General features: G+C 34.9%; 3 protein-coding genes, 2 non-coding genes and 1 pseudogene across 5 annotated transcripts; all 6 read right to left on the bottom strand.

The window, feature by feature from the left end:
- Window positions 1–564: 564 nt before the first annotated feature.
- LOC148191987 (pentatricopeptide repeat-containing protein At2g22410, mitochondrial pseudogene) lies at window positions 565–2,814 on the bottom strand (annotated as a pseudogene).
- Window positions 2,815–3,758: 944 nt separating this feature from the next.
- Window positions 3,759–5,192, bottom strand: LOC124829186 (oxygen-evolving enhancer protein 1, chloroplastic-like). Its single transcript, XM_047302651.2, has 2 exons — window positions 4,876–5,192; window positions 3,759–4,640 (listed from the first exon to the last, which is right to left on the bottom strand). Exons 1-2 carry the CDS (start codon window positions 5,104–5,106, stop codon window positions 3,882–3,884), a joined length of 990 nt encoding a protein of 329 aa, XP_047158607.1. The 5' UTR covers window positions 5,107–5,192; the 3' UTR covers window positions 3,759–3,881.
- Window positions 5,193–7,349: 2,157 nt separating this feature from the next.
- LOC124829196 (small nucleolar RNA Z105) lies at window positions 7,350–7,424 on the bottom strand. Its single transcript, XR_007028071.1, has one exon. It is a non-coding gene; the product is annotated as a small nucleolar RNA Z105 (small nucleolar RNA).
- A 105-nt stretch (window positions 7,425–7,529) lies between these two features.
- Window positions 7,530–7,617, bottom strand: LOC124829197 (small nucleolar RNA SNOR75). The gene has a single exon (XR_007028072.1). It is a non-coding gene; the product is annotated as a small nucleolar RNA SNOR75 (small nucleolar RNA).
- Window positions 7,618–13,380: 5,763 nt separating this feature from the next.
- LOC124829190 (BTB/POZ domain-containing protein At5g66560-like) lies at window positions 13,381–16,389 on the bottom strand. Its single transcript, XM_047302654.2, has 4 exons — window positions 15,635–16,389; window positions 15,474–15,543; window positions 14,205–15,356; window positions 13,381–14,117 (listed from the first exon to the last, which is right to left on the bottom strand). Exons 1-4 carry the CDS (start codon window positions 15,754–15,756, stop codon window positions 13,563–13,565), a joined length of 1,899 nt encoding a protein of 632 aa, XP_047158610.2. The 5' UTR covers window positions 15,757–16,389; the 3' UTR covers window positions 13,381–13,562.
- A 3,671-nt stretch (window positions 16,390–20,060) lies between these two features.
- LOC124829192 (NASP-related protein sim3) lies at window positions 20,061–23,191 on the bottom strand. The gene is made up of 6 exons (XM_047302656.2): window positions 22,788–23,191; window positions 22,208–22,458; window positions 21,216–21,416; window positions 21,005–21,095; window positions 20,633–20,894; window positions 20,061–20,551 (listed from the first exon to the last, which is right to left on the bottom strand). The coding sequence occupies exons 1-6, from the start codon at window positions 23,078–23,080 to the stop codon at window positions 20,225–20,227; spliced, it is 1,425 nt and encodes a 474-aa protein (XP_047158612.2). The 5' UTR covers window positions 23,081–23,191; the 3' UTR covers window positions 20,061–20,224.
- Window positions 23,192–24,238: the final 1,047 nt, after the last annotated feature.

The raw sequence follows: 24,238 nt of genomic DNA, 5'->3' as shown, positions 1-24,238 counted from the left end.
GATATTCGCATTTGAGTAAAAAACACGAGTTACTATAGGCAGTCCTTCAGGTTCTCGCTACAATTTGAATCAACATTTGTTATTTTAACACCCAAAATTTTTTACTTTCATTAACACTATCACTCATTATTTTTCTCTTTCTGTTCTTTTTTTTTTTACAAATACAAAATATTATTTTTCTATAACCATTTTATATCTATGCAAATGTGAAATTGTTGTGGTCAAACAAACTTTTTCCTTTCTAAAATGTCGGACGATGAATTTAAGCTCCTGCTTATTTTGAAGATGAAAAATCGAATATCACACTACTTTCCAATGGAAAACACGCACTTCCATATAAATGTTTAATTTAAATTATTTAAGTACAGGTTTATATTTACAATTTAAAATTTATCTTACCAAATTTTAAAACTGAAAGATACTCAATTAACCATGATAATACCGTGATGGTCTATAATTTATATATATGAAAAAAAGTTAAAAGTTTTGTTTGTTTGTTTCAATAGAAGATGCCATTAGAATTGGGAGGAAATAATCATTTCATTTTAAGAAATTACCATTCCATCCATCAAACTTGATGCTGAATTATTGAAGATTTCTAGAATAGTTTATGTCCTCCACATCAAAAGATTTACAATGATGTACAGACTTGAGATGATCCATTAATTGATCCAGCGTGGAGTATATACTGGCTGAAGTATCGTGTGTTTTGTCATCCACCATGAACTGATGGCAACAGCCATCGATTTCAATGCAGCTAATCGCTTTACACTTTTGTATCCCAGCGTCATCCATTATTTTCCTGATCTTTTTCATGTCATCCCATCTTTGAGACTCCGAATACATGTTTGAGAGAAGCACATAAAGGCCAGAGTCATATCGTCCCAACTCTAGCAACTGCTTCATGATTTGCTTTGCAATCTCCAGATTCCCATAGGTCCTGCAAGCACTAAGCAAAGCACCCCAAACTACAACGTCTGGTTTAACAGGCATCTTTTGTATCAGGGTCACTGCTTCTCCTATGAATCCCCCACGCCCTAAAAGATCAACCATGCATGCATAATGTGCAACATTTGGAGAAATCCCGAACGTAGAACTCATCAATTCAAAATAATATCGCCCCATGTCCACTAGACCACTGTGACTACAAGCAGAAAGTAACCCTGTGAAGGTAATCTCATCGGGACACAGCCCACTGGCTTGCATCCTCCTGAACGTCTCAATTGCTTCTTCTCCAAAACCATGCAAAGCAAGTGCCCCAATAATAACGTTCCATGACACCACATTCTTCTCAGGCATCCCAAAGAAGATGTCCATAGCAGTATGAAGAGCACCACATTTTGCGTACATGTCTATTAGGGAGTTACAGAGCGTCACACTCACTGTAATATTATTACCACAAATGTAATCGTGGGCTTGTTTTCCCAATGCCAGATCGCCCATGTGACTGCAGCATGAAAGAATGTTAACAAGAGTACCATCGTCAGGAATCACATCTGAAATGCACATTCTGTGGAAAAGTTCCATAGCTTCCGTGTAAAGCCCTTCTTGAACAAGGCACCAGATTATTGAATTCCAAGAAACCACGTTCTTCACAGGCATCTGATTAAAAATTTGCACAGCGTTATCAATAAGACCATGATTGGCATAAGCATTGACCATACATGTCCAAGAAACAACGTTTTTATCAAGCATTCTATCAAAAACACGTTTAGCATATTGCAAATGCCCGCACTTGGCATACATGTCTATTAGGGCATTCTTCACAATTGAATCAATTTGAACATCAGTAGTAACGATATAAAGATGAACAAATCTTCCCAAATCCAAATTACCATTCTTTGAGGAAACAGAAAGCAAGCTAACAAAGGTGAACACGTCAGGCTGTACTCCCTGATGTTGCATTTCCTCTAACAACATAACAGCACCAGAACAGTGGCCAATTTTAGAATACCCAGCAATCATAGAATTCCAGGATACCAGAGTCCTGTCAGAAATATCATCAAACACTTGCCGTGCACTTGGTATTTGACGGCAAGCAACATAGACAGTCAAAATTGAATTTTGCACGCATGCATGACACCTCATTCCGAGTTTAATGGCCTGAGCATGAACACTAACAGCTTCCCAATAGAAGGGTTTGGCAGCGCAAGCTTTGAAAACAAAGGGGAAGGTGAATTGGTTTGGCATAAGGCCCGCCCTCACCATTTGGCGGTAGAGCAACAAAGAATTTATTGGATCATCGATATTCGAATAACCCCTTATCAAATGATTGTACATGAATTTATTGGGTTGGGGAATTTGATCAAACAGGAGGTGTGCATAACGGAGATCTCCCTCTTGAACGCAAAGAGAGACTAGCTTGCCTAGGGTGACAACTTGGTCAGCAAGTCCAAGGAGGATGATTTGGGCATGTACAAGCTTGAGTTGTCTGAAGGAGGTGCTCTGATCCAGGAGATGGTGAAGGGTTTGATGAGTGGGTGACTTCAACTTGTGCCATATGGTTGTGCTGATCTGTGTTTGTAGAGAGCCAACGCAGAAAAGGCGGGAACCAACGGTCGCGTGTTTCAGTTTCAGAGTGGAGAACATCAAATAGAATTATCAAACCCAGTAATACTGAGGTACCAAATGTTCTTGTATCAATCCTATGTATTCATTTTTCTGTCGTTAATTGAAAAAAAAAACATAGACGAATACGCAAGTTAGATATGGACCTAACACCATGCTTTCCTTTCATGCGTTAAGTATTGTTGTTTTCGAAACATAATAACGTTTAAAACTAAATAATAAAATGAAAATTAATGATTAATCAAACACAAAGATGTTTGAATAAATTGATTATTGCAATATTTGTCATAATTTTTTTCGTGCTTCAAACATAAAAGCAGCAGGGCTAAATGTTTACTATACATAAGTATTTATGGACGAAGTGAATACTAAAATGTTCATACAAGGTAGGTTTTGCCATCACTTCACTTAATAGTTGGTTGTTAACTACTTGTATTTGTACATTATAAGTGAGTAATTATCTTACTCATCATGAATAATTCTCCTGTGGATTAACCGAATCTTACTTATTATATAATGTTATATTTTATCAGATTATAAAGTAAGAACTATAGAAAGATGTAACATGAGAATAAAACACTTGGTTTTGAATAATTAATATTATAATTGATTAATTCATTAAAAAATTTAGGTTTGTATTTATTTTAATTTCCTCATCAAGTATTATCTTAACCAAATTTCTCCTTAATTTTTATAATTAATAATGTGGATCATTTAAAAAAAAAGATAGATTCAATTTCAGCCCAAAAAAATTGTTAAAAGTAAAAAAAAATACTTATAAGATTCAATAGTTTAATCGTAAGTAATAATTACAGTTGAATAACACAAGATATTGTATATAATGTGCGTAAGGTTGAGACTAAGATCAGGTTTGAGCTTTCGTTTTCTCCATTCTTTTGTGAGGACGAAATTATATTAGTTTTCTCTTGTGTTGAATGCATCGATCATTCCAAATACGAAAGTAATAACACCGTATCCAAATGTCCATGTTCAAGAAACTGATCCAACCTCGGATGTCATGACAGACTCTCCAACATGACATTCCGTTTATGTTTAAGAACCAATAGCTTATTTTACGACAGCTTTGTAGAATACGCGATTGTTTCCTACAATCTAAGATAGGTTCCAACAACAAGCACTCATAGGCAATCAGATTGCCACAAGTGAGTATGAATTCTCGAAAATGTAACTAGAGAGAATTTAATTTTGGACATTATTATAATCGAAGTCGTTATAATATACATACATGGTAACGCTCTGAGTGCTTCGCAACAAGTTACAAGAAAATAGAATTACAGCATAAAAAAACATGTCTATGACTCAAGCTGCGCATACCAGACACCTTGGATCTTCACATCCTTAGGAGCTTTAGCCCCCAAATCAGTATCAGAAGGCTGAATACTCTCAAACACCCCAATAACCTCTCCAGTCTCAGGCTTGGTCTTGGTCACACTCAAGGTAATTTTCCCTTTGGAAGATGAAGCACTTTTGTTGTTCTCCTTTGCAAGCTCCTCCTCATCTCCTCTGCCACCAGCAGGCAAAGCAACAGCATTGTCATAACCGGTTGAGGCACCCCTTCCCTTGGGGTCCAAGAAAGAGGAACCACGGTAAGAGGGAACAAGGAAGTCCCCACTGAAGCTTTCTGGTTTCCCAGTGGCCACCAACTGCTTGATGGTGAAGAGGAACGGCACACGCTCTCCCCCGGGAAGCTGAACAGTCACAGCAGCGTAGTCAATCCCGTCTTTCTCCTCGAATTTCACCGTTCCGTCGGGTGAAACCTCGAAGGGGCCCTCGATCTCGTCGAGGGTGTAGGTGAGACGGGTCATGAGCTTGGTGTTTTGGAACTCTAGAGGGGCGTTCTTGGCCACACCCTCTGCCTTCACCGTGAAGGAAGTGGGTTCCAGACACAGCTTCTTGGCGTTGTATTTGCCTGCCTTGAAGGCGAATGAGTCCACTCCACCATCGATGGTTGGGCACTGGTTAGCAGTTCCAGTTCCCTTCACTTCCAGATATGTCTTGCTCTGGATTTCGTCGAAGGTTAGCCTCTTTGGAACACCTTCTGCACTTGCTCCCTGAAATTTCACACTCACTTCTGTTATTCATTCATTCCTACTTTTATTACTTGAATAATTTGCTGAATAAGCAATCCTACAAATACCATTTCTCATACAACATTTCATGAAATTCTAACTTGGTATGCATGGTGTGAATGAATGGAAATAGTGATGCTGGTTTAATTTGTTCGAATAAAAGGGCAGTAACTGAAGATGGTAAAGGAGAGAGAAAGGAAAAGCAAGTAAAACATACAGAAACTAGGAGAGCCGAGGTGGCAAGGGCGAATCCTGCAAGTTTGGTGGCGTCGGCGCACTTTTGAGCCAGGTCTTTGAGATCAGACTGAAGAGAGCAGGTGAATTTAGGTCCGGCGGGTTCCAAGCCGAAAGCCTTAGAGATGCATTGAGAAGATTTGAGGTTGCGGGAGGTTAAGCCCACCTTGGTGGGTTGCATGAAGGTAGCTGCAGCTTGTAGTGAGGCTGCCATTGATGCTGGTGCTAGGTGCAGCCACCAAAGTATTTGTGTTGATATTGAAAGATTTGCAAGTGGTTGTTGTGAGTGATGAATGGCAGAAAATGGAGGCAATAGGAGTATTTGGTGGCTGTGGTGCGAGTAAGATTTCCGATAGGATAAGGCCAATTCTTATTGGATCACTCAAGCTAATGTCAATGTTTTTCTTGTTGCCACGTTACAACCTTCTCAATTAGGATCAAATATAGTTTCTGTCACAGATAAACTCAATAACTTCTCCAATTTTCCCTTTCCACTTTTACTAGTAACTTTTTATTATTATTATTTAAATAATAAATCTTCTTTACTGATTAATTCTTAGCAAAATAGGTTAATTTTCTTGACTGACAATGTGATTAAGAAAAATATCTCAATTTTAAAGAACACATTTTTATTTTACAAACTTATTATTCATTGTTTATTTTGTTTCGTTCCACGAATGGTGTTAAAGGCATGCGCACCGATAAGTCCATAGAGCTTAACAAAGTCTACTTTGGATAAGCACGTTTTTCCCTTCACCGTGATATGCCTATATTTTGTGAGAAAATGATTGCTAAAAAGTAAATATTATTTAACACATACATATGGCAAAGAATAAAATAAAATAACTTTCTATATGACTCACGGAAATAAATAAACTATTCTTACATTTACATAAAAAGTTGAGAAAAAGAAAAAGCTTCGTCGTAATCAACTTTAGCATCCTGTGGAGGGAATTGATTTCAAAGGAAATGGAAAGTGATCATATATAGAAAAAAGCAGGATAGGAGAAACAGGTTTGCACCATGTTACTAAAAGTATTTTACATCACTAAAACAAAAATATTATTTTTATTTTTCCCCTCGTTCTGATTTCAAACTTAGAAATTTTCGGTATAAATGGTGCTTTTATAAGGAAACCCTTCCATAGAAAGTTTTAAAGCATTAAATCCTCGGTTGAGGAGCTTAAAAAGAATGCAAAAAGGGAGACAATTCCAGACCACCATCCACCACATGAACTAGTTATGCCTCCATATCAGGGCCTTGAACTTCAACATCCATAATCCATAAAAACCTTTGACATCCAAATGAAGCGTTGATTCAACTTATGACCTTATGATTTAATTTAGTATCGAGCTAATGTCTTAACCAGGATAAATATGATCACAACAACAACGGATTTAAGTCTAATTTCTATCTCCATTAGCCAAATTTGAAATAACTTTGCCATATTGTAGGGAACAAGGCACAGAAAACAACATGGTAAACATGCTCGGCAGATTACGGTGCTTACTGTCAGTACAGATCACTTCCTCTGATGTTCGGACAATGTCCCTCCCCTGATGTATCTTGTAGAACTTAAATTTTGGTGTTCTACTCTTCCGAACAGCCTTGAACACGGGGTTAAAATGCTATCTTCCAATTTTGCTTCCTAGATGGTGTATACCCAGCTTTAACAAAGTAAACTTCATGGTCTACATTTTGATACTAACACAGGTGAAAACGATATGCCAACCTCTCTTGGCGAGTACAAATACCCAACATTCCCTGCATGATACATCATACCCAACAAAGTTCGACCACACCTCATGCTTGAAGTGGCATCTTGATAGGGGTAATGACAAATTGATCTCATTATTATAACTTATTCCTATTTAGCTTCATTCTGCATTCAAAGTCCACTATTAACATTTAATCCAATATTAACCTTAAAAATTAGAATAAATTCTAAAGATACAGGTTCAAATATAGTAAGATCGAAATACAATTCCAAACATGTTTAATTGGTAGGTTATGCAAATTTAAAGATTTCATGAAATAATAAAGCAAGCAACCATTACCCAGCTAATTTAACTATTACTCAGGCAATGTGTTAGCTTACGTACATATTCAGATCATCATTAATATTACCTAACTTCAAAATCGAATAAAAAATAGAAATATGTACTTGTCATTTTGGTTTGAATTTAATTACAGAGAATTTGAATTTAAACAAAAAAGCGAATCTAATTTTCAGTAAACTATCATTGTAGTGTTATCTAACATATGTTTAGGGGATGAAGTTATAAAAGAGAAAGACAGTAGCTCAAAAGTGCTTGAAATGCAATCATAGATAAACTCAACAGAAACAAAATATCGTTCTCATCACAGCCACTTAATGGTCTTTCTCTATCTTTTCCATGTAAAATTGAAGAAAAAAATTAAAAGAAAATACACCATGAACGAAAACATGATAGGCATTCAGAATGAGTAGGAGGATTGTATTCATCATATGAATTATCATATGAAAATATTCGTAATCAATCACCATGCCATTATAGAAAAAAGCCCTAATCTCATTTAAAAAAATAAAAAACTAGAAGCATGCAAAAGATTAAACACCCCACGCCCCCAAAATAAAGGATGCAAAGAACAGTGGAAACCTCTCAGACAAATGCCTCGATTGTCATCAGAATTTTAAAGAATGGAATATAGATCGGACTCGTCATCATTTTCATCATCACAGAGAAAACCACACATCGCATCCTGTTCCTCAACCCAAATTTAACCCCCAAACAAGAATAATAAAATCGAATACAGTAATAAAACAAAAAAAACACAACACAAACACAAACATATCTCACGAATAGAAGCACAAATGCAGAGGTTGGATTTGGTAGAAAAAAACGGTGGTCACGGTTCCTTGAAGATGCAGAATATGCTTCGACTTTATAGGCCAGCAGGTTCCGTTTTGAGGTATTAGGGTTTTGCATTACCGTTAGAGTTTAATGGGCCTTTGACTGAGCTTATTGGGCCTAGCGACAAAATTAATTTATCGGCATGAAATTGCACCAAAAAGTGTAAAGTAGAGAATATTTTTCCATTAACAATTTTTTAAATAATATTATCATAATAATTACTCTTTAAGTGAATATAATATATATATATATATATATATATATATATATATATATATATTGTAAGAAAATCTTTCTTTTATTGATAAATATTGCCTATATAAAGTGGATTTTGAGTATTATATTGTTTGTTTTGTATAATTACGAGTTTGCAAACTTTGGTCCGTTGACATGGATTAAAAAGAATAATCAGAGTGATGACAATTATTTTACGTCAACCCCAAAATATAAGAATGTAGTAAATATATTAGTTAAAAATTTTAAAAAATAACATTTGATGCAAGTAAATAAAAAACATTATATCAATAAAATAATAAATAAAAATAAGTAATCATGTGTAAAAAAACAATTATAAATAATGATAATAAAAAAACATTAAAAAAATATTGGAGAGAATATAAAAAAAATTGTTTGACACCAAAAAAATCAGTATACAATACATTGTAGGTGCAAAGTTTTTATATTTATAAAGAAAAAATGGATAAAAAATAATAAAAGGTAATGTGTAAAAGAAATTTGGCGTCAAAATATAATTGTGCAACTTAAAAAGTCAAAACCACAAGGTAAAAACAAAAACTCTTGTGAAATTCAAAAAGAAAATGAGAAGAAATATGAAACAGTACCAACCCTAAATTATTATGAGTTTTTGTCCTTTTGAAAACTTGAACTTGGTAGTTATGCGGATACGTATATGTTGGTGAATGCCGTAACAGGGAGTAACAACGTTTGAAGGAGGATCAGTGGTGTTTAATGGAGAAGTGAAATTCGTTGAAGGATCTGGTTCGTGCCGTCAAAAATGATTTTGTGCTGCCTATATAGATAAATGTTAATTTTTTTGGATTAAAATATATAATAAAATTAATATTGTAGACATATTACGCATATTTCAATAGCAATTTTTTATTGATTAAATAATTTCATTATTATATTTATGTTTAGTGAATTTGCTATATAATATAGTGGAGAAATGATAACTTTTTAATAAAATAGTTTTTTTTTTATCTTGTTCTATCTTATGTTTAAAGGTTTCAGCTTAATAGCTCATGTAAGTTATTCAAATTTTCTATAATCTTTATACATTTTTATATTTTAAATTAAGAAAAAATGTATACCACAACAAAAACTTCTAAAGATTAATTCAGGAAAACTAAAAAATCAAACGAATTGTAACAAACACACTACTTAAGTAGTGCATCTAGCTAAGTTGTTTTTAAATTTACATTAACAACTTATTTAAATGTATAAAAAAGAAATAGAAAAAGGAGGGAAGGGTTGATTGATTAAGAAAAATATTTATTTAGACATTAATCAAACAGATAAATTGAAATTAAACTCTGACTGAAGGAAAATATTTATACGAAATAATTTTGTTACTGTATTAAAAATGATTTATAATCGAAAGTTATTATTGTAATTTTTTTTAAATGATTTTTCACTGTTTTGTTTTATGTATTTAAAAAAAACAATTAAAGAAAGAGTTTATAAAATGCATGTGTGATATTTGTAGTTAGGAACAAACAAGAGAGGAACAGGGACAAAGTTAAGCAAAAACATAATATAAAATTATGAATAATAAAAAATACTGTCAAATTATTTTTAATGTATAGTTATAGTTGTATATAATATATATATATATATATATAAGGTTTATATGTAATATAGTGTATCAAATTTTAGTTGTCAATATATTTTTATATATTATGAATTTTAAATTTTAGGGTTAAAAATATTTAAATATTTTTTATTTTTTATTTTAAATTAAAAATAAAATTATTAAAATACTTTCGTGTTTCAAATATATTTATTTTATAAATAGAGATTTTTCTTATCAATTAAAATTTGGATTTGGTATAGGTTACAACATCTTCCTGAAATGAACCTGACACTGTGTCGACAACCTCCCAGATTTACAGCATAACATTGCCTCCCTTCCTATGCAATCTGAACAGACGTGTGATGATCCTTTCCTAATACAGTTTTACGAACAATGCATGTAACCTTTTCAGGAGAAGGTAATTTTGATTTGCAACTGTTTGATGGAGTATTATAAGAAATGAAAACCGATTATGAGAATTTTTTAGCCAATTATGAATGGTGTCTCTATTTTCATACCATTTTCTAAATGGTGTCTCTAATTTTTGTGAAAATTTGATTTTAGTATTGTTTTTTATCAGTAAAATCAAATATATTAAATAAGGATAATTGAGTTGTTTCATCTTATACACAAATGTATAAAATATAAATAAAAAATAGGTTTAAACCCTCCCTTGGTCCTCAAGTTTGTATGAAAATCTCATTTGGGTCTTCAAGTTTTTTTCTGTCTCAATTGGGTCATATTTTTTGTAAAAGTGAGCACATTGTACCATAACCGTTAAGTGGTGTGAGACGGCGTTAAATTGGTGTGAGCTGGATTTTTCCATTTACAGACGTGACATTGTGCATTAAAATTGACTGTTTGTTGTGTTTTATCCACGTAGGCTACGAAGCCCTAACATTTAAGGGCATCCCATCTCATCCAAAGTATATTCTCGTGTTGGAGAGGATCGTGTTTCGTCTTGGTGAACCAGAGCTGCTGTCTTATGTCTCTAATATTCCTCATTTCAGTCTCCCATTGTTGTGGGTGTGTTGCTGTTGCTGCCCGCCACATCAGACGTTTAAGGTTTTTTCCAGGAAATTTTTTTCTGAAGTTTGAATATAAATGTCTAACACAAAATCTTTGTTCTACACCAGGTAGAAGATCCTGGATTGCTGGCAAAAGACCCTGACATATTCAACATATTGTAATTAACATTTGTTTAATGAAGATATTCAGTTATATGTAAAACATATGACCTAATTCTTTGACTGACGCTACTATGCCAAAATAGCTAAACAAGTCTGGATCACAAGACCATTCTGCTCTCTCTCCTTCAAAGCTTAAGTTCCCATTATCATCACTCACAAAATTTCCAGAATGGTGGACCACCACCTTAATACGTTCCTCATCCATATCAACAACTTCCTTTTATAACCTGTACATTATGGGGGTTAACAACTGTTTCGAATATTACAGTGCTACAACTACGGAAACACTCACTCACTAACTAAACACTCACACCGACAAAGACAAGGGGACAGGGAACAAAGTAACATCCCCACTAACGAAACACTCATAGACAGGGGACCACTACAACTGATAAACAATTCAAGAAACAAAATTCGGGACCACAATGTGTAAACTACAATGTAACAATTGAACATGCAAAATGGGGACCACAAAGCATTATAAAAATTCATACAGACCAAGACAAAAACCCAATTGTCGAAGACCACAAATCACACTTATGCACTGAAACAGAAAACCAAAGACGAAACGAAGTATCTTACCTTAGTCGCGTCAACTATTAGCTGGCCTCTTCGTCTTGTTCAAGATTCGAGTTCTTGTTCGTCCTCCGCTTCGTCTCGCAACAACGAAATTAAATCCCCAATTCCAATTTTCAAATCCCTAATTCTGATATACCTAATATGAATAAAGGGTACTTATGCCACATCAGCACTATTTTTTTAAACAAAACAGTCCACGTAAGAAACCCTAAACACATCACCACATTCTCTGAGCATCAGCTCACACCAATTTAACGCCGTCTCACACCACTTAACGGTTATGGTACAATGTGCTCACTTTTACAAAAAATATGACCCAATTGAGACAGAAAAAAACTTGAGGACCCAAATGAGATTTTCATACAAACTTGAGGACCAAGGGAGGGTTTAAACCATAAAAAATACCTACATAACTTTTTCTTCTATACGAGATTGTGAAAATTGTTCTGGTTAAGATATAAAACTAAATTTTACATATTTATATATATAACAATCTCAATAGGATGTACTCTGCATATATGTATAAAACATGATCCATAATTTTCTCCATCATTCAAAATTGCTTTCACCACAACATTTAAGCCAAAAAAAATATTAAAAAACAAAGTCAAGGCCGCCGCGATATCATAAACAAAACCCAAACAATACTTGTTGGTGACAATCACTGACTATATTTTTCAACGTCTGTTAAAAATTAAAAGATTTTAAGATATTAAGTTTAGAGTTATTATGTTATTGTAACGAGAAAACGTGAAGAATTAAATACTTATTTTTTACTGATATCGTGTGTATATTATAAAATTTAATAAAGTAACAGAAAGAATTTTGTTTTGAACTAAGTTTATTGGATAGAAAATTTAAATATAGAATAATTCGTTTAAAATGTATTTTGATTGCTTAAATATAAAATTTAAATTCTATAAAAAATAAAAAATAAAAATGCATCTCTTCTACACCACTTTATTCTATAACAATAAGGAATACGGTGAAAGGATATTTTAAATGATAGTGAAGTGACAAAAATCAATATTACTAGTTGTTTCTATAATGTGACTGAAAATTCAAGCAATGAAAGCTAGCATAGAAGAAACATCAAGTCCTATAAGACTAAAAACAAACTGAAGTTCTCAACAAACTTCAAAAAGTTAAGTTACTAAATTAAACTCATGTGACGAATGTTAAGTATAAATCAAGATCACTGATACGATTTAGTCTCATGAATTGAAAGCAACTTTTTATTTTAAATTAAAAGACAAAAAAATAAAAAGAATAATTGAAGTACCAAAATAAATATTATCCACATTTAAGTCTGTTACTTGTAGTGATTAATTTTATATGGCCTCTATTATATATACTATTAAGACAAAATTTAAATTCTAACGAAAGAATATCATTAAAAAACATATAAAAATATGTGTTATTCAATTTTAATTCGATCTAATTTAATAAAAAAATTAAGTATTCACAATGATTTAAATTTGGGAATGAATCCTTAATTTTTTTTAAAGTGATAAAATGACTGTCAAATGAGACACACGATAAAATACAAATGACTGGTTTTGATTGTTTGAGAGAAGGATTGTTTTAAAGAGTAGAAATAAACTTTGATAACATTTTAATATTATTTATGTGTAATTGATTCAAAATTATTCTACGATTAATAATAATAATTATAAATACTAACATGAATTAATCATTATAATAATAATAAACATTAATATTAAAATGACACTGATATTAATATGTTATAAAATAATATTGTGACGGTATCTTATCATTTTAAAAAACAAATATTTAAGTGAAAGATTCCTGTATGCACTCCAATCACCTAGAAAGGCGAGTCATTATGCAATTTACCCATTCATCAAAAATTATTTGCAGTGTATTTTTATTAATAATATTATTTGAAAAAAGTTTTCTGACACCACTTACCCTATTAACAACCCATTTTTAAAAAAAATTAGTTCATTAAAAAATAATTTTTTATATTTATAAAAAATTAAAAAAAGAAAAAACAAATATAAAAGGTGTATAAAAATTTATTGGGTGTATTTACAGGTAAACACAATGTGGGCACAAACGACATAGAACCATTCTACTTCAGCACCAGTGGAACCCATTATCACGCATTCCAAAGTCCAATCATATTCTCACGTGTCATCCAGCAAGGTGTTTTACTAGGGTGCTACTCTACTTATTGTTCACGATGAGGACGCCGGTGGGGCCTACCCTCGCGCTTGTCAACCACCGTTGTCCGCTCATGGGAATCACAAACCTGCGTTTTGAACTTGCAACCGAACTTCTTACCCAAAGCGAGCCACGCCCCGCCGCCTTGTGGGCCCGTCCTGTCCATCTTCTCAATCACCCGTTTCATCGAAGAACACTCTCGTTCTAGCTGATGCACCCGCGACCTCATGCTATCCATGTCCAAGCGAAGCACTTGATTCTCCCTCACCGTTACCTGCCACGTGTTAATATCGCCGCCATCGTACGTGTATCCTTCCCCTGTTCCACCCCCGTCTGCATCCTTCGACGGCACCGAAAGCCTTGCCGGCTCCTCCGCTGCCATCAGCGTTCCGACGATGGCGTGCCTCAGTTGAAGTTGCTCGAAGAAGAGCACGCGAACCACCGCTCGCAGCGGGAGCCTTTCATTCTGCGCGGCGTGCGTGCACGCCTCCAGTGTAAGTTTCTGACAGTCCAACACTTCACAAATCTTCTCCCTATCCGATTTCGAAACCCATGGATGCGCCTGCAATTAGCGATCCGAAATTAGGATTTTCAATAATCAATTATGTTTCTTACAGAAGCACGTAATATCGGAATAGTTTGTATGTACCTTGAGGTAGACATCTACGGCACGATAGAGACCATCGTGGAACAGTCTCGCTTGATCAGGAACTGAGATAGCAAGATCGTAGAATTTCTTAGGCTTGAGATTGGCATCGGAAGCGATCTCTGAAAGATAACAGTCGATGAGTTTTCCGACGAGCATCATCGCCGGCGACGTTGGTTCGCAGCCGTCGATTGCAGCCACTTTTCGCTCTTCTTCTAAAAAGTAACGTAAAATCCTCGCTACGCAATCGATATCGTACAAAGTTTCGTTTAGATATGAATAGCTAGGTATGAGAAGGTCATCGAGAGTAACTTCATCGAGCTGCGATCCTATCTTCTTCTCCAACACGTCTCTGCATGCTTCCGAAGCACTCAGCATGGCAGCGGTTCGCAACAGTCCGAAGAGAAACCTCACCTGCGTGGAGTGCTTGGATGAGAGGTTCGAGATCACAATCTCAAGTAACTCTTTCTGTTCTGCTTCTGAAGAAGACAATGTCAAAGCCTTCCGATTGGACCTCGACAAGCCTGGAATGTGTTTCTTAGCGTAATGCATTAGGCAGGTTTTGATTATCTCCGGCTTCAACTCAGATCCTTTCATGGCGATAATTAATTGCTTGAACATAGGTAAACCTAGAAGCGTGAGCTCCCCAAACCAAGAGTCCTCTTCACCATCGATCATGGCTTTTCTTCTTCCCCGCAGTGTGTAAGCGGAATCGCTCACTGGCCACCTAAACCGTGCTTCGGAGACGATGGAATCGACGCACCTCCGCGGGATTCCTAAAGTCTCTGCGAGAGGCATTAAGCGCTGGCTGGATTTCAAAGCTATGATGGAGTCCTTGAGGCCGTTTAGCACGGACTGAGAGAGAAAGGTCTCCGTCTTGGAGATCAGGTTTTCTTCGGAGTGTTCTTCCGTCATCTCGAGAAATTCCCCGGCGCAGCGGAGAGGAACCACATTGGAAGAAGATAAGTCGATTTTGGCGCCGAAACAGAATTTCGCGGCTAATTCAAAGGTCTCGGAGCCGCCGGGGAAATCTGCGAATACCAAATGACAGTGTTTGCCCCCCTCTTCTGCTTCTGGTGTGGTAGCAGAGGAATGATTTGCTTCTTGGTCGGTTATTAGCTGGTGAAGCTTTCGACTTTTTGACATCATAGGGGACTGAAATAAAACATGTCACGACACGGGACAAATTTTAGAGAAACCAAGTACAGAGAATTGTTGGGTGTGCAAGCATAAGATAAGAATATTGGTTTTAGTGTGCTATCGGAAGCTCACCTTGTGAAGATGGAAGTTCATCTTCTCTACTTCAACCAAAAGGTCACTTGGCAATTCCGTTGTGCAAAACCTGCAATAAGGAATTGTTGTGAATATGGTCACTTTTGGATCAAGAAAAGCGTGGTTCAAAGGTAGCCAGTGAGAGAAGTTATTAATCTAACCATGCTTGCCCTCTGGAATTCGGTTGCTCCCCTGTTGTCATTTCCTCAGAAAAATACCAGGATTCAAAAATACAAGCAGATTTCAGTTTAACTGAATTCTGAAGATGCTGAAAACTAAGCATACATAATGTGAGTAGGGGATTGTGGGACAGTGATTTTATTATCACCCTGAATTATAGACGAATTGTAGAAAGTAGACTTGACTGGCACAACCAATTGCGAAATATAGATAGATGAGAAGGAAGAAAAATATTGTCTTTTTGTGCTTTCTTTTGGAGATTTTATGTGGAAAAGAACACATGAAAGCTTAATATAAGAAGTGAAAAGACGAAGAAAGGACCGGGTGAAACAGTATGGAATCTACAAACTCAAAACGGACAAATAGACCTAGACCAAATTCCTAAAAAGGGGATCCATAGGATCCCTTTCCTTCCTTTATCAGAACTTCCTTTTCTTTCTTCTTCTCTGACTTTCAGCAGAACTTCACTATCACCTACTGTTTATCTCACTCATGAATTAAGATGGCAATAAACTCAACAAAAAGGAGGTGTCACTGATTAGTTTTCTTTTTGGAAAGACAACATTCACTCATTACCCATATAGCATTGCTTGCCAACCAGGTTATTACTTTTTGCGCAAATGATGGAATAATTTAGTTTAGGAATGAGAATTCTGGTTTTCTCACATACAGTGTTGCTTTGCTTAGATAATAGATCATCTTATCATTATTTTAGACGGAACCTGTCAAATAATTCTCTAAAAGGCCCAGCGGGACCTTATATCATCTGCCATGGCGGAGTTAACGAATGCAATGTTAATTGCAAATTTCTTTAGTTGGTTTAGGACAACATTCTTTACTGGTTCTTTTGTTCATCTTTTATTAATTAGTTAATTTTTAAAATAAACAAAGTTAATTAAAATAATAATAAATATTTCAATTTATGATAATTAAAATGTTCTTTATTACTATACTATATTAATTAGTAATTTTCATTTTTAATGTTAAATTAAATTTAGTTGATGATAAAACTAAAAAAATATAGGTTAAAACATGACAAAATTCAAATTAATAAAGACTAAAAACAGAAGGAATTATTAATAGTACCTTTTGTTTGGAGGATGTTAATAAATTCATGAAACGTCTTCTATATTCACTCTACCAGAAAATATGTAAGCATTCCTCTTGTCTGCCCTTGATTAAGAGTAATCACAGTAAATTTAGTAAAAACCAGATTAAGGGGGAAGGAAGCCTTATATATATATATATATATATATAACAGAAAGTTGGTATGAAGTATTATTGTTAATGAAATTAGTTTTCCTAAAGTTGAGGAATACATTTTAAAGGATAAGCTTAGAGCTTCCAAACTAAACAAAATTGAGTAAAGAGAAAGACAAATACTGAGAGGTGTCTTCATTTATCGTGGCATATCTTTTGTCTCATACTTTCGTAGAATTTACGGCTACCTTTACTGAGTAAACAACCACTGTAAGGTGCAGTGCAGCATTCCAAGAACTTCTTCAAAATAAACCAAGAGTTCAAATTGATACACGCACATGACAATGTGTACAAATATAGAAAAAGGGTGGGAGGGAAGTGTTTCAATAATGCAGTCTTTGCTTCAATAGATGTACTCTTTGTGAGAAAAGAAAAGGAAATAATGTAAGTATTTGCTTCAACTTGCTGACTTGTGAGAATGGATTTAAAGAAAGATGAGTTGATGAATTTAACAGGATAAAAAGAAAATAATAGAATTGTTTGTTTTAAAGATGAAGAGTTAAAAGTGAAAGGATACGAAGGTAAATTCGGACCTTACCCTTTCAAATGCCTTCCAATGGATCAGTTTATTTGAGAATTCAAGTGATGGGTGTAGAAGTTTCTTTATCAGTTACTGTTTGGTCACTCACACTGTCAATCTAGCCTATTTGCGCTGCTACGTTTTTGGACACAGGGGACCATTACAAGATGCTATTTGCTATTTCGAAAATATTAGTCATACCAGCAACTCTTACGGCTCGTTATCTTAATTAGTTCCAAAATATTGTTTTTAGTTTTGATTATTTATTCTCTAAGTTTTAATCATTCGATGGATTAGTCTCCATTGTTTTACAGAGATTAGATTTGGTATTTACACTGTACTTTTGGTCGTAATTCCAATGTAGAAGAAAATCAGTGTTTCATTTTTCTTACTATATCCAAAAACTTAAGCACCCTCGAAAATTTAAATTTAATAAACCGTTGAATTAACTTCTGAATGGTTTCTCACGTAGAGGACAATATACATAAAATTTTCATGCAAGAACTATGTTCTTGACCGACATTTTTGAGATTTATAATTCTCAAAGTCAAATTAATGGATAATAAAACATGACAATTAAAAAGTATATCTCTCAATAAGCATTTGAAAATCGTAAAAACCCTGCAGATAGCATCCATTCGAAGATAAAGATAACATAACCAAGTCGTTAGAACCCACGTTAAATGCGTCTAAAAAGAGGAGCAAAAGTTCAAGAACATCTATTGAAACTAAAATGACAATTAAACCTTTCAATTATGGTTATATCCAAATATTTTAAATGTTCCCCCTCCCTCCTTTTACCAAATTCCTCCCTCTCAGACCCACGTTAACAGAGTATGGGTTAAAGAGGGATAGAAAACCATGACAGAATAAAAAATAATATACCTAAAACCAAAACATAAACTGACAAACTTTGAAGCATACGAAGTTTATTACACAGGGCACTAGAGCAGAGAAATTTATTCTTTATTAATGGATCCATTAACATAGAAGAATGCAGGTTCATGTTGGTCAGTTTCACATGACCAACGCTACATTACATTATTATATTAGTATTAACCTCCTTAAACAGTTATAACACACGATACTACCCTCTGCACGTCGTCGTATAACTCGAAAAGAACTTGTACGGATCAGAATCCAACGCAGCTCCATCAACTTTGAGCATTCCCGTTGCCTGCTGCAGAAACCAACAGGTACACTCCATCTCCATAATGAATTGGTATTTACATAAAGTTTAAAGTAACGTAATTGATTAAGAGGAAGTTGAAAAGGTTTACCTTGGGAAGAGTTGTTGGGCTGAGTTGGTTGCTGAGTAGCCGTGTCGGTGCTTCTGGGGGGTATGACAACGCCGGGCCATGAGCGGCAGGTGCAGTGCATTCCCTCGTCAATGCTGGCGTAGAGGGTGGTCAGGTGGTTCCCACACCCTCCCCACGTGTACCTCCCACAGCTTCTACACTCCACCCTATAGCACATGATTTTGGCTTTGAAAGTTGAAACTCTTCTACACTTGAGCAATTCCAACGATGCCTTGCTTCAGAGTATGGTATTATGACACAACAAACCCATTTTATAAAGAATGTATTCAGATGACATTGTTGATCCTGTCATCTCGTTAACATCAACGCTTTCTTGGTTTAGTTTCTCTTGTGTCACACACTAATGGGGCCACCTCGATACTGAAGATAACGCCTGGCATAATTATTCGGTTATTCCATTTCAGAGATTCTGTTTAGAAGCCACTCTTCCTATTCCTAATTTGCCTTTCAAAACCTTTATGGACCAGATATTGCATTCAACGACTACCATTATGCCACCTTCTTAGGAATAACCGCTAGACAAAATACATCGCATTCACTTCTTTTCCTAGGTCTCTTTCATTTGTTGATAGTAACTAGTAATTGATCTTACAGCTTCGAGTAGGGGTGCTCAATATATAGAGCTATTTTTTAGGTTAAGATGCTTAAATACTCCTTTCACTGCGCCGCATCCGTTGTCTCTTTGTTTCGCGATCTTAAATATGGTTTTTTATCCTAGGTGAAAGAAATAGCAGAGAACCCTCAGATGGTTCTTCGAATATACTTCAAACTTATTTAGAGAAATCAAATTGAGAATACTTTATACGGAAAAAAAAATCGAAGTCCATCATAAGGTATCAGAAATATAACCAAAACAATTCGGTAGAGAACATATAAATCGATCACAGCCTTTAAAGCTTGCAGATTTTAACTCCTAATTTATAGTTTACATGCATGAGCAAGCTTATAAATGAATTTTGCCAAACAAACTAAGAATCCAAGAAACAGTATTTAACTTCGATCGACAGAAACATCCGTTATTCACAACGGTGGAAAGACCCGTGCAATCATTTTTCATTTATCCTGTTATTTTTGGGCTGCGATGTTATGATATGGATGTTTCATTATACCTTCTGGCTTGGTTAAACAAAAATTGTAGCATGCTTCAGTAATTAATCAATTACCATGCCCCCCAAAATCATAACTATTACTCATTCAACCAAATCCAGAGTAAATACCCTGAGTGATTTTAATTGAAAAAAAATATATCGTAATTTTTTTACGAATGTCATTTCAAGTATTCAGAAATTTGTGACGATATCAATTAGCTGCACATAAAGCCAGTACGGAGACTATATAGCAGAAGACTTTCTCAGAAAACATTCAATCCCCTAAAAATATCCTCTCATCAATAGTTCACTAGTGTCACCAAACTGTATGGTTGCATTCAAAGTTCAAATTAAACACACCATACAAACGAACCAAGAATTACATCAGCAAGCGCTCTCATCACCCTTGTCTTCAGTTGATTCTAACGCTGGTTTTTTTGGTGTGCTTCCTTCTGACGAGCTGGCATTTGATGGTCGCTTAACACCTCTTCCTACCACACCAAGGTGTGTGACTCCACCTGATCCATTGGTGTGGGCAGTTGAAATGGATGGAGAGTCAAAACCTCCATTGTTTTTTACAGTAGCCAACTGTGAGGAACTCACCATTCCCAGAGATGATTCCTTCCCATTGCCTGCTTTGGCAGCGGCTATTCCTAGGATCTCAGCTAAAATTGACTTTGGATTTGAGACTAACTGTTGCAAATCTTCAAGCTGCAATTTCATAAATTCCCATTTATATCAAAATAAAAGCATAGGATAGCTAGTTATCTTAAAAAAATTTACCAAGTTTACCTTTCTTTCCAGCTCACTTGATAGACCTTTCAGAGTTTCAATCTCTGATTGCTTATCCACAATTGAGTTATTAGGGTCAGAATTGGGGTCTGTAGGTACATTCTCAGTTAACTCGGACACAGATGTCAAATCTGAACAACTCTTTACTTCATTTGTAAGACGATGCAATCGTGCCTTACAAACAGATGCAGCCTTCTGACAGTAGATAATTGCTTCTTCAGCCTTAGAACCAACCTCCAAACACAAGCATATGCGAAAGTTTCTATTTTCAGGAGTTAAGTAGCAGCAGAGGACATATTCAGTTATCTACTTTGCTTAAATTAAAGACACCATAAAAACCACACATTTAGATAAAAATTAAACATAGGATACAAGTCAGCAATTTTTCTATCATCTGGTTCAACAAGTTGCTCTAAGATGGACAGTGCCTTCTGGTAATCTGACAGAGAAGTTTCAAAATCCTCTGCATATACAAGAACCAGGAAATAATCCATCCAGCTATTAATATAATCATATTCCACCTTTTTGTTTTTCTGGAGAAGAATTAATAAAATTTAAAATGAGTATATGAATATGGAAATACCTCTTTCCAATGCAACATCTGCCAATGTTGATAGTATGTCCACCTGCTCTATTGTATTGACAGATTGCTTTTCGACAATCGCTCTAGCAATATCAAGCATTTTCCATGCCAGATCCAGGTCAGTCTCATCTTCATCAGCTTCTGCCAAGTCTTCTGCATCACTAGCCTCGTCACCTTCTTCCTCATCATTCTTGGTGGACCCTGTTTCATGTTTGAAAATTGAACTAACACTAAGAAACTGATTTATCTGCAGACTACATCTTTTGTGGTTATAAATTATAAAATTCATCTTGATTAGGGAATAACGTAATGCACACACACATATATACAAAAGTGACCTTATGCTAGCTTCTCCAAATTTTCAAATATGGTTGATATTCAGACACCCAGTATCTACATCTAAAAATTTTAGGAGGCGTTGTACATATTTTTATTCATAAATATCCTGCTTTATATAGTCTGCATCAACCACGAGCTCTTTCTTTTCTCACTGGCTTAGCTACTGGTATCTCACTGGCTTAGCTACTGGTAGGAGAGAATCGACTTATAATGTTAACATCAGTGCCATGCATAAACATCTTATCAGTACACATAAACATCTTATCAGTACACATAAACATGCTTAAACAATGTTTTTCAATTTGTCATTAAACAGCTCATAAATCAAGCTAATTACACCTGTTGATATAAAAAAATGTTCTGGCAACTCTAAATAAAATGCACATCTTATAATCTATCACATAATCAATGCCTCAAAACACTTCCCCTTGTCTGCAAAGACGGTTGAGTAGGGCAGCATGCTTTCTAAGGCAAACTAGCTAAGAGATAACAATTTTTTTGAAACAATTTCAAATTTGCATCACATTTTACATATATGTCCAATTCATCTTATAAAGAACCATGGTATAAAAAACTTTAAAAAATGGAGCAATAAATTATAAACAAAAATAAAATAAAAATTAAGCAGTAAGCCCTAGAGACAACACACTGACCATCATCCACAGCTTCACCCTGGTCAGCTGAATCCTGCACAGCATTGCTCGAAAAAGAAGCAGTGGAAGATTCTGCGTTCCCAGAACTCTTGGCAGGTCCTTCTTTTGTGGAGTCATGTTGAGATCCATCCTCCTTCTTGGGCACATCAGCCAAAGGATCAGCTTCCTCCTGAGCCTTGTACAAAAGAGCACACCCATATTTGTAGTATGTGTGCACACACTCAGGAGCAAGTTCACCATAATGAGACACTCTGTTTATTTCAAATATTCTTTCAGAGCATTATACACACATACACACACACACATACATACATACATACATACATACATACATATATATATATATATATATATATATATATATATATATATATATATATATATATATATATATATATATATATATATATATATAAATTTAGGGTATGAAACATCACATCAACTATTGTTTTCTATTAATCAAGCACACATATTCACTCATGCATAAACCATACAGTCTTAAAAGAGAATTTCTTCAAACCTTTTAGCAGAATGATTAAACTCAATTCACACAGAGAATGTATTTTACAGTAAAAGAAACCTGATTTCCAGAGCACGGCTGAAGTTATCAGCTGCTTCTCCAAAATCGTTCTCTTTTATTGCCAGGTTCCCTTTTTCCATCAGCTCATTCGCCAACTCCAGAGACTTCTGAGGATCGCTAACGGAAGCTTCAGCCTTAGACACAGACTCTTCAACACCATGGGTTGTAGAAGCATTCACAGATATTTCGCTCTTGTCCTTCTCAGAAGAGTTTAGGGTTTCGTCCACTGCGACAGCTTCCTCCAGCCGAGGCATTGTGACAGAGGTTTCAGATGCAGGAGCTTCTTCCGCCATTCTCGAATTTCCCTTCAGAGACGGGAGAGAAAGAAAAAATCGAAACTGAAGTGACCTCAATTCGCAAGGGTTTGGGTTTTGATTTGAGGCTTTGGTTTCTGGCGCAAAATGGTGAAAATGAAAAGGAAACCCGAGTACGAAATGGGCCTTATACCCGCACCATTTCAGTACCCAAATTTGCCGCTTGATACCATTTCGGTATTGACAGTTTGACACGTGGTAGAAGTGATGGTAGAAAGGACATTTTAGTAATTAAATAAATCAGTTAAATTTGGAAACAAACCATGGTCACACAGGTAGAGGATCAGTGAGGTAGTGACATGGTTTGTGCAATCTCGTCATGACCAAAGTTGGTTGTGATCGTGTGTTGTGAAACCTTTGTCGACACTTTAAAACGTGAGAACTGAGACAGTTGCTGTTTTTTTTTTTCTGACGGGGTTGACGGCCAAAGAATCAGCCGCACAGGACATCCCCCTTATTTTGGATACAAAAAGTCTGAAGAAAATGAAAGAGGAAACGGAGCAGATTGTGCAGAGGGGTTGGTAACCGCGTAGAAGGGAAGACTGTGAGAATGTTTCTACCATCAATAGCCTGCTTCAGTTGTTCTGTATGTCCCAGTATTTTGTAACACATTTTTATTCTATTCTTATTATTTAGAAAATTTGAAGGGAAAATTTTTTATTCTTTATTAAAATAAATTTGAAAGCAAATTGATAGGAAATTTAAAATTAAAGTTTTTTTAAAATTAATATATGATTTGATTAATGTCACATATTAAAAATTTTATTTTTAAATTTGCTTTTACTTATTTTTAAATTCACTTAGATAAAATAAGAAATTTACCTTCAGATAATTTTAAATTTGTTCGATCACTCTTTTCAGGTTCATTTAAGTGACTAAAGTGAGACCAAGATCACCATGAACATGTGGATTTAGATTTTTAATAATGAATGTATTGTTGGAATATTCCATAACTGTAACCGTTGAGAATAAGTTTTTTAATCTTAGAAAACGTTTATGAAAAATGCACACCAAGATTAGTAGTAAGTTTATACAAAAGTTTCTAATAAATTGAAATCATATTTAATCTTTAACAGAAACTGAATATATGTACATATTCGATGACTCCATATTTGTACGCCTAAATAGAGGAATGCT

This window comes from Vigna umbellata, chromosome 10 (assembly GCF_029865625.1).
Source record: "Vigna umbellata cultivar VRB3 chromosome 10, Vumbellata_1.0, whole genome shotgun sequence".
NCBI classification, from domain to species: Eukaryota; Viridiplantae; Streptophyta; class Magnoliopsida; order Fabales; family Fabaceae; genus Vigna; species Vigna umbellata.
The sequence above is the reverse complement of the archived record's forward strand: the minus strand, read 5'-3'. Positions and strand labels throughout refer to the sequence as shown.

Coding starts and splice junctions, on each gene's coding strand:
- LOC124829192 (XM_047302656.2), bottom strand. CDS start 23,080: ATGGCGGAAGAAGCTCCTGCATCTGAAACCTCTGTCACAATGCCTCGG. Junction 21,417..22,207: donor GGGTGAAGCTGTGGATGATG/GTCAGTGTGTTG, acceptor AACATGAAACAG/GGTCCACCAAGAATGATGAG. Junction 20,895..21,004: donor GATAGAAAAATTGCTGACTT/GTATCCTATGTT, acceptor TCCTGAAAATAG/AAACTTTCGCATATGCTTGT.
- LOC124829186 (XM_047302651.2), bottom strand. CDS start 5,106: ATGGCAGCCTCACTACAAGCTGCAGCTACCTTCATGCAACCCACCAAG. Junction 4,641..4,875: donor CCTCGGCTCTCCTAGTTTCT/GTATGTTTTACT, acceptor GTGAAATTTCAG/GGAGCAAGTGCAGAAGGTGT.
- LOC124829190 (XM_047302654.2), bottom strand. CDS start 15,756: ATGCTTAGTTTTCAGCATCTTCAGAATTCAGTTAAACTGAAATCTGCT. Junction 15,544..15,634: donor AATTCCAGAGGGCAAGCATG/GTTAGATTAATA, acceptor TCCTTATTGCAG/GTTTTGCACAACGGAATTGC. Junction 14,118..14,204: donor CCGTAGATGTCTACCTCAAG/GTACATACAAAC, acceptor CGCTAATTGCAG/GCGCATCCATGGGTTTCGAA.